Below are 16,629 nucleotides of genomic sequence, written 5' to 3'. Positions count from 1 at the left end.
TAATATTACATTATCTTGTGAAACGATAATTCATTATATACATTTTGTTATGTTAGTTAGTTGTTATTGTGTATTTCCAATTAATATGTAATTGTTTTTATAATATTTATAAGATTTGTACTTGGACGAATTTTGAAGTAATTTAGCAATTATTTTGTTTAATACACAAGATGATTATTCATTTGTATCTTACTTTGTGTGATGTTTGTTTTGCATCTTTTGTTGGTGTGATTAATAATCAACATTATATTATATTGTTTCACATTTATAACAAGTTCTTGCAAGAAGATCGATATTACATCCAAGATCCACAAGTTCAATGAAAAGAACAACTTATGGAGAATCAAAATGATAGTCTTGTTCAAGGATCAGAGAGTGTCGACATCACTTTTAAAAAATATAACACGTAAAGAAGCATTATTTGGAGTAGGTGAAGAAAAAGGTTCATTTGATGGTCCTTTTGTCACTATTAGATGAGATCATTTATGATGTTGTAAGGAGAAGATTTTTAGTTGCATTGTCATTGTGATTGAGGTTGGAGAAGCTCTTCATGACAAAATTTATTTGTAACAAGTTTTGTTAAAAAAAAATCCATACAAAGGAGAATACACCACTTAAGACTCACATTAATAAAGTCAGTTAAATTTTGATGGGGTGTTGCTCCCTACACCTCCCCAAGTGGGATCTGTACTTTCCCATTAATTTAATTTATTTCAAAAATATTCTACACTTTCTCACTATTTTCTTTATTCCAAAAATACCCTACACCTTTCCACTATCCTTAACAATCTTTCTCTCTCTACATTAATAGAGCATTCACATGATTCAGATTTGAATTTGTAACATATTACAAAATATAAAATTTAGAGGAAACTTCAATATTAGTACTTCTACCATTTCCATTTTATAAAATTAAAAGTTAGATGCAAATACAAAATAATAAACATAATAATATTAATAGTAAATAATGATAATAAACATAATAATATTAATAGTAAATAATGATATATTATTATTATTATTATTATTATTATTATTATTATTATATACTAACTTTATAATGACGAAAGAACTAAATAAATTCTAAACCTTTAACAAATAACTTTTTTTTATATTTTAAGTATTTAATAATATTTTTATATTATTTATCTAATAAATTAAATATTTATTCAAGTTATTTGAGTCAAACATGTTGGTGAGTTAAAACATAATATAATGTTAAAAATTATAGATATTATATGTAAAAAAAATATACATGTATATAAACATTTTTGTAGAAATTTAGAACAAAATTTTACCATTTATTAAGTAATTTGAAAAGAAAAAAATATATTCAATAACGAAAATAAGATTGAATCAAACTTATTTAAGAAAATATATTCAAATTTAAGTCATGTAAATGCTCCATTAATGAGCCATGTAAATGCTCCATTAATGTAGAGAGAGAAAGAAAAAGATTGTTAAGGATAGTGGGGAGGTGTAGGGTATTTTTGGAATAAAAGAAAATAATGGGGAGATGTAGAATATTTTTGAAATAAATTAAATTAATTGGGAGGTACAAGTCCCACCTGGGGAGGTGTAGGGAGCAACACCCATTTTGATGGACTAAGCAAAACATTGATATCAAAATAGAAATTAATATCTATTATTTTTTCTTCTAGTGTGTTACAAAAACTGGTAAGTTCGTGAGTGTAAGGAAATATTGCATTACAAAATAGACAAGAAGAATATGAGTAAAACACATTATTTCTTGAAGAATTACAAGAAGCTTGTAACACAGTTTCTCTTGCTTCACAAAATATTTATTCTTTCTCTTTATTTGATATTTCTTAAACTAACTTATGATGTATTTTTTTTGAGTAATGTAAGTAGTAAATATCTAATTTGAGTCTTTTCAAGTCTAAATCCATCTTCAAAAAAGTATATAAAAGAGGGCATGAAGAATAGAAGACCAATATTAAGTAAATTCTAAATTTTATATTTGACTTCAATATTCACAATCAAGAATAGTCAACTAAAGATAAGAAAGACATATCTAAGTAAGCAATAGAACCATAAGTAAGTACACGAAACATGACTCCCATTTTTGTCAATAAGAGAACTCCTTTTTATTTTATTTTTTTAAAATTTTGAATTTTAAATTGTTGGTTGTTTTCTTTTGGAATTTGTGGTCAAGCGTGACTGGGTTCCCTCATTTTAATGTAATTAGAGGCACGTTTGATTGCCATTTGTAGTGTACCAGAAGTGTACCAGGCAGGCACAGTCAGGGATATCGTCCGATAGGAGACAGACTCTTAGCTAGGGCCGATTAGCGGAGCCGAAGGAATCAAGCAAGAGGCGAGTGTTGATTGCGGAAGAGCATTAAAAAACAATTAATGATCAGTTAATGTTCATTATTGAAAATAAGGTCTATAAATATGGAGTTAATGATTAGGTAATGACACTTTTTGCATAATATTCACTTTGACTTCCTTGAAACCTACCTCGACAAATTTCAAATGAAAATATAGATGAAAGAACTCAAAGGAATTCACAAGAAAAAAAGAAAAAAAAAAGGAAATTTTTACAAGAAAGAATTCAAAATGAACCTAGTGAATGACTCTATATTATGATTACTAAAACAAAATTAAAATATAGAATAAATCAAGAACAAATCGATTACACCATTCCAACTTTATGTAATTAAAATAATTTCACACTCAAATATGCTCACTATACCATTCAAGTCATGTAATTAACTAAAATAGTAATCAAATGTATAAATAAATGCTACTATTGTGTGAGTTGATCTAGTTTCTTCTCTTTTGTTTTATTCATGTTTGGGTCAATGCTTTTTTCTTTTGTTTTTCAGATTTCAATTTTCTTTTTCATCTTAGAAAGTCACGATCTAAATGTTTTTCCACTCACGTTCAAGAGCAACTCAACTTTTAGGTTGAATTTCACTTCCAAAATCCACTAACAATAATTGTAGTATGTTCTAAGATTCAATTTAAAACTGAATGGAAAAAACATAAAAGTGGTTTGGCATGCACCTAGAAGGAAAAATATTTTGGAAGTTTTGCTAATGATCTAATAGCAAAAAGAAGTTTTGAAAACAAAATGAAAAACTCAAATCAAATTAGTTTTTGTGTTTTTGACATAGAAAATTTGCAAATTGAAAGCTAAATATAGTTTGTGAATAGAACTCCTGCACATGACATTAATTCAAGGCAATTAAAAAAAATAATCAACTAAGAAAGAAGCTAAGCAATGATGAGAAAAAAAAAATTAAACTAACCTAAACATAAGGAAAACGTGCACAAGATGATGCTAATACAAAAGGAAAGAAATTAGAACTTATCTTTTATAGACCTTCAAGTCTAGCTTTGGTGCCAAGTGATGGAAGCATCTTCTCCATGCATGACAAGAGAAATCTTATTACTTTTCCTAGTTCTTAATAAACTTTGTAATTTCTCTCTTCAAGGAAGTTCTTTGAAAGAGAAAAATGAGAATATTACTTCCATTTAAATTGACCTTGAAAGAATAACAAGATTAACTAGAATATGCATATCTAGTGCTGTTAATATGGGTTGTAACCCACGAACCAACCCGGTCTACCACGGGTTTGAGCCGGGTTGGATTTGAAAAAAATGTGATTTTTTTTATGTGGGTTAATTTTTCAAACTGGCTTACTTAGAACTCAGCTCACCCGGGTTAAACCCGTGGTGAGCCGAGTTGGCTCACCAACCCACCTTATTTAATTTAATTATTTATTATTTTGTGTTTAAATATTATTAATTAGCATTTATTTTATTATATTATAGATGAGGATGAAAAAAATATGTTTCAAGAGAAAAAAATATTATAGGTATATCTATTGAAAACTCTAATATTATAAATGGACAAGTGATACAAAAATTTTCAATATTATAAACTTATTTGTTGGCCTTTTGTGTTTGTTTTTGGATTACGCTTGGATTATATGATTTTTTATTTTATTTTGTATTGTGTTTAGAGTTTAACATCATTTTAGAGTAAAATTTATTTAGATTTGAATTAAAAAAATTAATAATTTTTTTAAAATAACTTATAATTAAGTGAGTCAACCTGTTTAGTCCACCAACCCGTGATAGGTCGGGCCGAGCTCAAATATTTTCAGCTCACTAATAAGTGAGTCGGGTTGAGTTGACTCACTAAGTTACCAACCCATGGTGGGTCAGGCCGAATCGAGCCTGGTTATCCATTTTGACAACTCTATGCATATCAATTCTTATTAAGCAAAAGTGAATATTACAAGGAGCAAGGGCTCTAAATATAGATGGGGGAGCCTCTTGCACATGAGGATTTGGGATACTAAAACACAAAAACACTTCAATCGTACTTGTTTTAAGTGCGACCTATTATGACTAGGTCCCACATCAATCAAAACTTTCTCTCTTAAAACCTTTATTCTCTTAAAACCTTTATAAGTGTTTTGTCTTGTATATATGATGTGCACAAGTATGGGGTTAGTGTGCTAGATGTGTGGATACCTTGTAATCCCTTTAAGGTTTTTGATTCTCTAATTAAGAGGGTTGAAGTTGACTTACATATTTAATGCCTAACTCATTCCCACATTGGATAAATTTTACTTAACTTGAGAGTTTATAAGGCTTGAATCTTTGTATGAAGGTGTGGTTGAGTGAAGAGTGGTCTTTGTAGTGTCGTGACATGTCTTAACTAAGGTTGACCACATGGTTTGGTGATTCTTTCTAAATGTGGTCTAAAGATTAAAAGTTAACAAATGTAGAAAATTGTACCTAATGTTGAACACTCAATTAAAATGATTAAGAATCATATTGAAGAATAGAATAATTAATGACAATAAAAAGACTCAAGCTAAATTAAGAATTTATTTATTGCATTAGGCCTTTATTAAATTTTTATATTTTTTATATAGACTTTAATGGACATTGTTAAAAAGCTTATTGGATGAGTCTCATTATAGGATGAATGCAGTAGTCTTGATCTTAACTTTTGTCAAAGTTTAAAATTAATTTTTTATCGAAATTATCTCTAAGTTCTTGAATTAAACTTTTAATTGTCATATTTGAATTCCTAATTTAAGTAAAGATTGTGAACTTTTCTTGGTTTATCAATAATTTATGATTATGGAATCTTTTCCAATTTTTTTTTCTTCTTTAGTGTTTTTTTCTTTACTTCATTCAAACTTTCATTTTTAAATATATTAAACAATTTTAATTTCTCTTGTTCTATTTGAGTAAACCATTTCTTTCTCGTTTCATTCAACAAATAACTCTCATCCTCTCTTGATCCATAACTTTTATCTTAGTAAAAATTAATTTGACCATTTTATAACATCATAAAATACATAGCTTATCTTAATATATTTAACTTAATTTTGTATCAATATTGTTTTTACTGTAATGAGACGAGATGCTTAAATCAGAATTTTTATCTAGAGGTATAAAGTAATTCAATGATGAATAAAGTGAGTTTACCTCGAAATTAAACCTCTATTTATAGAGTTTATATATGACCAATTAATTTACCTCTCAATGATCATTAATGCAAACCTTAACCACTCATCAGTAGTCATTGTAACATTAATTGCGCTTTAACTCCACTCAACTATTGTCGGGACCAAGCAACTATGAAACTCTTTCTTACACATCGACCGCTCGATCCTCTCAAGTCAATATGCCACCGCACCCGATCGGCCAACTATAAACCCATAGTACCATGTACTTTCACTCCGCTCAACTGTTGTCAGGACCAAACGACTACAAAGCTCTTTCCTGCACGTCGGCCGCTCGATCCTCTCAAGTCAATATGCCACCGTGCCTGATTAGTCGACTATAAGCCCATGGTAACAAATATATTTATTAAAAAAAATTGATTAAAAATATCAATATTTATTTATTAACAAAAATATCACTTTGATATTCCATAATTTGAATTCACGTGTGTTTCGGGTGTAATGTTGTGCCGAAGACCGGACAATGTGAGAAGACTTCGAACTGATGGAGATCGGATGGTTTGTGAAGACTGTTGACTGGTAGAGACCGAACGGGCTGGTGAAGACTGGGCGTTTCCTTGGGAAAGGCCGAACGTTTACCAGCTTTTTTCTCGTATTCTAAGCCGGGCGGACGGGCACCTATCAAAGGCACTCCGACGCTCAAGTCATTAAAGTGACCGAACGGTAAATATAGCAAGTAGAGCATGTATTATGCAACGTGGTCCAAAAGTCATACCTGAGACCTTTATTTATACTAGTTGTAATGGGCTTGTACCTTTCGTGGGCCTGATGACGGCTAAATCACGTCTTAACCTCCATTAGGGGCTTTAATGAGCTATTATCGTTTATAACCTAACCATGTGGTCAGCCAGTGTTGTAGGCCTAGTGGTCGGCCTAAGGAGAACCGTTCGGCTTTGGATGAGCCGTTCGGTTAGGATGGTCAATCAGTCATTAACTCGGTCGGCCTTTGAAGGTTGTTCGGTATAAAATGGTCAGTTTGGCCTTATGGAAGGAGACCGCAGGGTACTGTAGGGTACATCAGCCCCCCAAGCCCGAGCATGATGTTGATGATGCGAAGGGTTTTAGTAGATGGCCTTCTTGGAAAGGACAGGTTCCCTGGTTGGCTTTCGTTTGTAAGTCATCTCTGTTTGTTGACGAGTTCCTTCATTGGCCGAGCCAAATAACTGATTGCCAAATTTGGCTACGTAAACGGTGAGGCCATTGGTTGGCTGAGATGAGGCGGCCAAGGTAAGGCCGAAAAGCCGATATGTTGAGGCCGAATGGCTGGTCTTGTGGCCGAATGGCCGAGAACTTGAGATCTTTTGAGGCCGAGAACTGAGGCCTTAGGAGGCCAAGATGAGGCCAAAAGATGGTCGAACGGTTGAGAATAAGCAATGAAGTGGGCCTTAGGTGGATGTGTTGAGGCCTTACGAGGCCGAGAGATAGAGGCCGAAGTATGGCCGACAGGTTGAGGCTGAGGAATGGCTGGCCGAGGCCATCGTAAGGCCAAAAGGTGGAAGCGAATGCTTTGAGGCCCTTGGAGGCTAAAAAGCTGAAGGCCTTTGGAGGCCGAACGGTTGAGGCCGAGCAATGGCCGAGCAGTTGAGGCCTTTAGACCAAGTTGAGGCCGATGGAGGCCAAGATGTTGAGGCCGATGGACGACCGAATCTTAGGCCTTAGAAGGCTGAGGGGTAGAGGCCATTGGATGGCCAAATGGTTGAGGCCTTAGAAGGCCGAGTTGAGGCCGATGGAGGCCGAGATGTTGCGGCCGATGGATGGCCGAATCTGAGGCCTTAAAAGGCGGATGGGTAGAGGTCGTTGGATGGCCAAATAGTTGAGGCCGAGATGTTGGGGCCAATGGACGGCCGAATTTGATGCCTTAGAAGGCCGAGGGGTAGAGGTCGTTGGATGGCCAAATAGTTGAGATCTTAGGAAGCCGAGTTGAGGCCGAGATGATGAGGCCGATAGATGGCCGAGAATCGAGGCCAAGCCATGGCCAAACGGTTGTGGCCTTAGGAGGCCAAAGAGCTTGAGGCCAGTAGATGGTTGAGCGGTTGAGGCCATAGGAGGTCGAGAAAAGAGGCCACGCTATGGCCGAATGGTTGGGGCCTTAGGAGGTCGAAGAGCTTGAGGTCAATGAATGGCTGAACGGTTGAGGCCTTAGGAGGCCGAGAATCGAGGCCACGCTATGGCCGAATGATTGAGGCCTTAGGAGTCCAAAAAGCTTGAGGCTAATGAATGGCCGAACGGTTGAGGCCTTTAGAGGCCGAGATGGGGCCTGAGAAGCTGAGACCGTTGAAGGCCGAGAAGTTGAGGTCGAGGAGTTGAGGCCGTTGAAGGCCGAGATTGGGCGTTTGGAGGTCGAGAGGTTGAGGTCGTTGAAAGCCGAGAAGTTGAGGCCGTTGAAGGTCGAGAGGTTGAGGCCAGGCTATGGCCGAACGACTGATGCAATGGTGGCCGAGAAGTTGGCAGGGTGCCCCTTTCATCAACTTGGCAATCTTTAACGTGTTGGGGGCGGCAGGGCATAGCCATTCACCGCCTTGCCAAGTTGACATGATATTTTTCCATTCATCAATTTGATTATCTTTAACATGTTGGGGGCAGCAAGGCATAGTTGTTCACCGCCAGGCCAAGTTGACAGGAGTGAAACTCTGTTCATCAACTTGGCGATCTTCAACGTGTTGGGGCAGCAGGGCATAGCCGTTCACCGCCCGACCAAGTTGACAGGAGTGATACTCCGTTCATCAACTTGGTAATCTTCAACATGTTGGGGGTGACAGGAAGGGCATAGTCATTCACCGCCCAACCAAGTTGACAGGACATTTTTCCGTTCATCAACTTGGTGATCTTCGACGTGTTGGGGGCGGCAGGGCATAATCGTTCACCACCCGACCAAGTTGACAGGATATTTTTTCGTTCATGAACTTGGTGATCTTCGGCATGTTGGGGGCGGCAGGGCATTGCCGTTCACTGCCCGACCAAGTTGACAAGACATTTTTCCGTTCAACTTGGGTTTTGTTGCGCTCTAGCCGAGATTCCTGAAAGTGTAGGCTATGACCGAATGGTTGAATATCGAGGCCTTGTGGCCGAACGGTTGAGACCGAATGGCCGAGTTGTTGATGCCAAATTTGGCTAAGCACTTGAGGTCATCGTAAGGCCGAACGGTTGAGGCCACAGGAGGTCGAGAGGTTGAGGCCTGCATGTGGCCGAACGGTTGAAGCTAAAAGTGGCCAAGTGCTTGAGACCGTTCAGGAAGGTTGAGGCCTGCGTGTGACCGGACGATTGATGGGAACGCTGGAGGCCAAGTTTGGCCGAATGGTTGAGGCTTGATTGCCAAGACCGAGCGGCTAAAGATGTTCACCTGAAGTTCCTAAGAGCACTGCTCACCCTTTCCTTATGGTTACAAATGGGGATGCATGCTCAGCCCCACAGTGGGCGCCATTATGTTTCGGGTGTAATGTTGTGCCGAAGACCGGACAACGTGAAAAGACTCCGAACTGATGGAGACCGGATGGTTTGTGAAGACTGTTGACTGGTAGAGACCGAACGGGCTGGTGAAGACTCGTTTCCCTGGGAAAGGCCGAACAATTACCTGCTTCTTCCTCGTACTCCAAGCCGGGCAGGCAGACACCTGTCAAAGGCACTCCGACGCTTAAGTCAGTAAAGTGACCGAACGATTAATATAGCAAGTAGAGCATGTATTATGCAACGTGGTCCAAAAGTCATACATGAGACTTTTATTTATACTAGCTGTAATGGGCTTGTACCTTTCGTGGGTCTGATGACGGCCCAATCACGTCTTAACCTCCATTAAGGACTTTAATGAGCTATTATCGTTTATAATCTAACCATGCGGTCAGCTAATGTTGTAGGCCTGGTGGTCGACCTAAGGAAAACCGTTCGGCTTGGGATGAGTCGTTCGGTCAGGATGGTCGATCAATCATTAACTCGGTCAACCTGTGAAGGTCATTCGATATAAAATGATCAGTTTGACCCTGGAAAAAGAGACCACAGAATACCGTACTATACAATGTGTAATAGAAGTTAAGAAAGTAATAATAATACAAAGAAGGATAATATGAGACAACAGTAGATAATATTATTTAAACTTAAATAAAATAATCATTAATATAATAAAAAGTAAATAATACGTTTTTTTAATATTTGTTGACTTATATTATATTGGATAAATAAAAAAAGTTATTGTTATATTGATAATAAAGTTAGTGTAACTATATAATTATAAAATGATCAATTGATTTTAGTTGGGAATTGATGCAATGGTATTTTTAATAAGGTTTAATACCTATTTTGGTCCCTCCTTTGGGAGAGTTTGTTCAAAGTGGTCCCTCCTTTTTTCAAAAGTTCACTTAAGTCCTATCTTTTGCAAAAAACTGTTCAAAGTGGTCCTTGTTGCTAACGGCGTTAAGTTCAGTAACGGCAGAGGTGCCAAGTGTCTAATGTCTGATTATGTGGCATTGTTATTTGTTTTAATAAATATATATAATTGTGACGTGTAAATTATATTAATTAGGGTTGGATTAAAAAAAGAATTAGGGGATTGAGAAGCTCTATTGCTGGATGCTGTTGTTGTGGTTGAAAAACACCCTGAGATGTCAATCCTGGATGCTGTCATACTTGCGTTTCCACTTTGCCTTGGTCATGTGGATGTCAATCCTGGTTTCTCCCCCGGAACTCAAACTACTATCTGGCACTGGAGGTGGAGAAAAGGTGTTTATACGGAAAGTGAAAACCAGAAATGGATTCTACATCAAAGGAGCGACATTAGGTACCTGAAAGCAAAAATGATTTTTCAACGTCTTCAAGGGCCCCGTCCCTAACTTCATCCTACAGCAACGCACCAAATCAAAATCACCATTAATTAAGACCAATCGGTTGACGGAAGAAATATGATAACTAACTCTTCATCAAAGCAATCACCTCACCTCGTCTTTGATTTTCCTGTACTCCATTTTTTTGCCTATATCACAGAGATCTGCGCTTCACTCTTATGTGCATTGGACAAATAGAGTTCAAATTCTAAACTCTTACTTTCCGAATCCAGGATGCAACCCAATGCCAGCCAAGCCAACAGATCTCGTCTCCACTGCTCGCTGAATGTCCCCCATAAGCGGAGTCCTAATGTCCCCATAATTAATTTCAAAATAGAATTATCTTGACCAGATGACTCAGACAACACACTCTCCCAATCCTCCATTCCCAGCCCACATCTTCCCTGTCCAACCTCTAACCCTGCTTGAGGTGGGTTGTTCTCCTTCTCAGTCGAGACCTTCGCTGCTCCAGCACCGGTGGTGCTATCGGTAGAGGCGCAACCTCCACCATCTGACGACGAAGGAATGAAACAACCTCCCTTGACGAACCACGCACACAATTTCAATCTTCTGACCCCAATTTCAATCGCGTTGAGGAACCCTAAACTGACCCCAATTTCAATCCCAATCGAATTCGAATTACCCCAAATTCAATCAATCTTCTGACCCTAATTACTCCTAATTCTTTTTTTAATCCAATCCTAATTAATATAATTTACACGTCACAATTATATATATTTATTAAAACAAATAACAATGCCACATAATTAGACATTAGACACTTGGCACCTCTGCCGTTATTGAACTTAACGCCGTTAGCAAAAAGGACCACTTTGAACAGTTTTTGCAAAAGATAGGACTTAAGTGAACTTTTGAAAAAAAGAGGGCCCACTTTGAACAAACCCTCCTAAAGGAGGGACCAAAATAAATATTAAACCTTTTAATAATTACTAATACTTAAAAGTGTTGGCAGGTATACTTCTTTCTTTCAAATCTGAAATAATACTTATTTCTACATGAAATCGATATCCAAACCTTCAAATAACCAAGATGATTTTCTTTTTCATTTAGGAAACTTTGAAATGAGCCTGTATAATTTTATTTAACTTTATTAAAATAACTTGTGATTTTTAATATTTTTTTTTTAAATTTAGTTTTATAAGTTCTATGGCCAAACTCATCTAACAAAAGGGATAATCCATTTGGTGGCATGCTCAATAAATAAATAAAGCCCTCTTATTCCGATTAGGTCTGTGTAAGTGTTTGAATAACTTTATCTTTACTTCCATTTAAAGTTAAGTTTCAATGTCAAATTATTATAAAAACTTGGTTTAAGACCAAATAAAAGTTTTTTTTTATAGTGTTACTTTTTAAGCACACTTTTGCTCTTTTAAACTGCGAACAAAAAATATATTAAAAGTTCTCAATAAGTACATTGAATGAACTTTACCATCAATACAATAAAGGTTATTGAAATCTGAAGTTTATAAGGTTTTAATAGTTAAACTAATATATAAACACATACTTATATGGCAGGATTATTAGTTTGATAAGAATACATTTATAAACTTACTTCTATAAAATATCTCGATAATAATGACAATAATACATTTTTTTTTTCACTAATCTTCTTTCCTTCCTCTTTTTCTTTTGTTTAGAGTTTTTATATGCCTTTATATTCCTTTTATTATCTTTCTCAAAACAAAAAAATATAAGACAATATTTGTGTATATAATATTTCATATGATAAAATATGTTGATTACTTAATTGATAATTTTTTATTAAGTGATTTATATAAACATCAGCGCAATAATAGGATGTTTTGAATTGAAACATTTACACTATTTCAAAGATTACTATTTAAACAGAAGTTGGACAACAAACCGTAAATTAAAAGAAAGATAAATAGTTAGTCATTATTATTCAGAATCCATATTTTATTATAAAACATATTTTCATAAACCTAATTTCTTATTATTTTCTTCCCGGTTATTCTTTCTTTACTCAAACATAATCGGTCAAATAATCTGTTATGTAATAAAATTACATATTGAAGTTGTTAAAAGTTAAGGTCGCTTACTAAAATTTATTATTAGGACAGATGACCTGATATTGCTTGCTTATTCAAACATTATCAGTTATATAAACAACGTTACTAAAAGAAAATATATTTGGATTGAGAAAAAATAATTGTGAATGTTTTAAACATATCAACTACAGGCTATACAAAATTAAGTTAAACACTCATTAACATTCTTAAATTCTTAATTTTAAGCTAAATTCTAGGTTTTAAATTTATGCCACACCCCTAAAAATTAAAGATAAACCATTATGTATAATATATAAATATATATATATAGACAATCACCCACACATACAATACTGAAACTCTTACTACAGAGAAAAGGAGCTAATACCATTAAAGCACTAGATGAATAAAATAACATTATCCACTCAACCTGCCATATCCTGTCATTAAGTGAACCCAGTGGTAATGTTTATCCATTGACAACAGATCATAATAATAGAGAACATGTTTCATATAGTAATAGAGATTGGTTAAGAATTTTCTGAATGCAAAATCAATAAGATTGGGATAAATTAAACAAGAATGAAACCTCTTTTTATGTATTCCATGCATGAGAATGGCAAGTCCATAACATGTTCCAGTTCAAGGGATTTGGAAATGAGGGTGTTAATAACAAATTCCCGGTTAAAATACTCACTGTCTTTATCAAAACCTCTACACACAACCAGGGAAGTATTACACACCCAAGGAACAGCAACAGTAAATGCAAGACCAGAACCTTCTCTTCCTACAAGTACATCTTTGTATGCTCTGCAAACTTGAGAGACATACTTTCCCATTGGTAAAATATGCTCAAGTGAGGATGGAACAGTATCAAGATTCAAGACATCAGAGTCAGAATGCAGGTTCACCACAACAGTTCCATGTTTGGGATGGAGTCGATTACTCATAGCTTTAAGAAATGTTGAATCTGGGCGCCATAACTTGTGGGGAAATATATCATCACCATCATAAGCATCAACAAAGATCATATCATATATATTTGTGCTGTTAACAATAAATTCCTCAGCATCTGCTTCGTAGAGGCAAATCCTTTCATGGATGCCTTTCCACATAATTTCATCAATGGTTTCAGGTTTCGAAACAGCCTGGTCACCAGATTGTGTCTTGAGTGAGCAAGCCGGGAATCCCATAGCTCGAATTGAGGCTGATATAACAAGGGGATCAATTTCAACTATATGAACGGTGGCACCTGGAAATTGCACAGAAAATTAAGCAAGGTTTATGAGGATCGATTACAATAATAAATTTGTCAAGTGAACAAGGCAGAAAATCATTAGCCAATCCCAAAAACTACATCATAAAAATAGAATGCAGTAAAAGTAGCATGCTTTATGCTACTAATCATCTCGAGACCAAGAATTAGACTATGCATTAAGAGGGTGGAGAGAGGAATAAATTGATGATGGTCTGTGTAAATATGTATCCACATAAATCAGGGCACAAGAGGTTGTGGCATATGAATATGTTGGAGGTTGTGGCATATGAATATGTTGGTTCGGTTTATTACTATTGACATTACATCTGGTTGCTAATGACAATAACAATGTCGAAGGTTCGATGCTTTATCCCTCAGAGTGCAAGATATGACTATGTCAATACCAAGAAACAGAATGATATATTTCCATGATGGATTTTTTTTTTTTTTTTTCATTTTTCTACCCAAAAGTAATAACTTTTAACATGGATGTTTCAAGCTACCACTCCAAAGTTAAAACCAGAAAATACCCATAAAGCTAGAACTATTTTCACCTTGAATTTGACTTGCCAAAAACAGTGGTAAACTTCCTCCACCATGTCCAATGCATAAAATGTGCATATTTTTCTTTCCTTGCAGTGCACTGATAATATCAAAATTACATGAGGCTATAGTAGTCAATCCAGCTGATATCATACTTTTCACATCTGCAACATGGCATTAAACAAAAAAATTACATACTTGGGATTAATTGTACATGAACTGAAAATCATATTAAGGATGGATATGTTCCAAAAATTAGAAATCAAGAATTATGACTAGAAGTTATCCCTAGAACTTCATTAATAAATACTATAATCATGATCATGGACAAAATAAGAATATCAAAATTCAAATCCACAATGGCATAGCAACCAGAGCAAAATGGTCGTAAAGGAGTGGTGAGCACAAAACAAATATTTTTAAAGATTCATAAAAGAAAACAACTTATCTAAGAGTGCAAAATCTTAGCCAGATGCTCAAGATTTAACAAGGCAGCCAACAAAGCAATCGTCGTCGTAAGGAATGCAGGAATGCTGGAGCCTCCTCCAAAATTAACAGCAAATACAAAAAACCAAGGAAACTATCCCTACATAGGAATTTTTTTATTTTACATTATCTTTAATTTTTTTAATAGGACAAACAGAGTAGGGAACATAGAAAGATAACAGGTGGTTTCAATCCCGTGCAAAGACCTTGACCCAACAAAAGAAGACCTCTTTGTTTGAATTCAATGATTAATCATAGCAAAAAAATTATTTTTGTTATTAAAATCCACCCCAAATCAAGCAAGGATGCTAAAATTAATAGTTAATTTAAGTATATATCATCTAACAGGTATCACTCCAGGCAGGTTAGCAGAAGCTTTAATCTTAGCAATCTTACAACATTGCATATTAGCAATCAGTAACTAAAAACAAACACTACCCTACAAGTCAAGCTGATATTCAAATTTCCATACATAAAACTTTTCAAATAAAACTTCACTGGTTGAAACACCAAACTAACCAACCCTAGAAGACACAATTCCGCCACAACTACATTTCTATTCACAGTTTAAATGGTTAGGAAATATACATGGAACAGCCAAACAACGTGGTTGCTGCATAAGGTAGACAACTCCTGGCATGTTGTCGTGGTAAGTTGCCATCACTTTTGCCGTGCTCTGGCGAGTAACGTCATTGAAACGAAGCACCCTCCACTGGTATCCAAGTATCCTCAGTTTCCCTCCATCCCCATATCCTGGGTACACCTCCTCACACCTTTTCTGCAGCCATCTTTCCATTCCTGACCAGTGCATTCTGTTCTAAAAACCATGCAAACACCCATTGTCAAAATCTTGCAGAAAAGGCAAATGAGTTCTGAAAAGAAAAACTCCAAAGATTGTTAAAAAGAAAACATTTAAAAATATAATCGAACATTTTGCCACACGGTAAAATTAAATTAAATGAATTCAAAGCACTTCAATATCTTACATAAACACATAATGCCTGAAACTTCGTGTAAACAGAAACTAAAGGAAACAAAAACTTTGAGAAAGGGAAGAATCTAACGGGTCTTGAAGAGTGATACGCGACGACCGAAACAACGCCATTTCCCTTGCCGGAAGTTGATCGAAGAACGGTGTGACCGTCGTCGGAGTCGGAGCCCCACCACTCGGAGGAGTAGAGCCAGTCCCCTTCGTCCTCCGAGCGCCGCCGCACCACCGTTGAGAAACGGCGGAGGTAACCGTAACCGGCTCGGGCTCTGCGCCACATAAGGTAGAACCGTGATTGATAGGGTTTAAGATTTTGGGTTTTATTACTCGAATTATATTTGTTTAATCCTACACATACAAGGATGACTACACGAACGATCTTGAGTAATGACATATTTTATTAATCAAACTAGTATAATATTTTATGGATTAATTACGATTAAATTCTATCCTTTTAAATTGATTGCGGATCTATTAAATTTTATTTAGTATGATGAATACTAAAAAAATTATATATATCTATTAAAAGAAAATGTTTTTTCAACCATTTTTTTGGACAGTTTTTTTTATATTGTTTATATGATATTTTGTGATTGATTTATTTTAAATATATAAACTAATAAAATCGTGACACACAATTTATCATTAAAAAGTTATTTAAAAAAATTATTAAAATATTATGATTCTTCTATTAAATTTATGATGGTGTGATTATGATTTTTTTTTTTATGTTTTAATATATGAGATCTTTTTAACTTGTGAAGTGATTTGATTTAATATAAAAATAATATTACAATAAATATAAATAATGAGATTTTTGTTTTAGAATTATGTAATCATTATGTTAGAAATTGTCTCATTATCATCATTGGATAAAGAGATCATTATAAATTGTTATAGAAATGTGTTTAATGTTTAGTTTATTAAGTTTATGGATTAAAATATAACTTGGTTGTATGAAGGGGTTATAGTTATAATTCACTAATAAAAGTCCA

At 35.1% G+C, this 16,629-nt stretch overlaps 1 protein-coding gene and 1 long non-coding RNA gene across 3 annotated transcripts; both read right to left on the bottom strand.

The window, feature by feature from the left end:
* Window positions 1-10,160: 10,160 nt before the first annotated feature.
* LOC111242386 lies at window positions 10,161-10,935 on the bottom strand. Its single transcript, XR_002669407.1, has 3 exons — window positions 10,444-10,935; window positions 10,291-10,345; window positions 10,161-10,211 (listed from the first exon to the last, which is right to left on the bottom strand). It is a non-coding gene; the product is annotated as an uncharacterized LOC111242386 (long non-coding RNA).
* Window positions 10,936-12,779: 1,844 nt separating this feature from the next.
* Window positions 12,780-15,966, bottom strand: LOC106771238. Of its 2 annotated transcripts, none has more exons than XM_014657183.2 (4): window positions 15,711-15,889; window positions 15,235-15,458; window positions 14,172-14,324; window positions 12,780-13,611 (listed from the first exon to the last, which is right to left on the bottom strand). In XM_014657183.2, exons 1-4 carry the CDS (start codon window positions 15,749-15,751, stop codon window positions 12,932-12,934), a joined length of 1,098 nt encoding a protein of 365 aa, XP_014512669.1. In that variant the 5' UTR covers window positions 15,752-15,889; the 3' UTR covers window positions 12,780-12,931. The 2 variants fall into 2 exon arrangements, with proteins under 2 accessions (XP_014512669.1, XP_014512668.1); XM_014657182.2 differs by having other exon boundaries at window positions 12,797-13,611; window positions 15,235-15,463; window positions 15,711-15,966.
* Window positions 15,967-16,629: the final 663 nt, after the last annotated feature.

Source organism: Vigna radiata, chromosome 8 (genome assembly GCF_000741045.1).
Source record: "Vigna radiata var. radiata cultivar VC1973A chromosome 8, Vradiata_ver6, whole genome shotgun sequence".
Taxonomy (NCBI): Eukaryota; Viridiplantae; Streptophyta; class Magnoliopsida; order Fabales; family Fabaceae; genus Vigna; species Vigna radiata.
Note: the sequence above shows the minus strand (reverse complement) of the source record. Positions and strands in the feature narration are given on the sequence as shown.

What these genes read in the sequence shown, in the direction of transcription:
- LOC106771238 (XM_014657182.2), bottom strand. Translation starts at nt 15,914, where the DNA reads ATGTGGCGCAGAGCCCGAGCCGGTTACGGTTACCTCCGCCGTTTCTCA. An exon ending in CGTATCACTCTTCAAGACCC is followed by an intron (nt 15,464 to 15,710) that starts GTTAGATTCTTC and finishes CATGGTTTTTAG; the next exon opens with AACAGAATGCACTGGTCAGG. An exon ending in ACGTTGTTTGGCTGTTCCAT is followed by an intron (nt 14,325 to 15,234) that starts GTATATTTCCTA and finishes GCCATGTTGCAG; the next exon opens with ATGTGAAAAGTATGATATCA.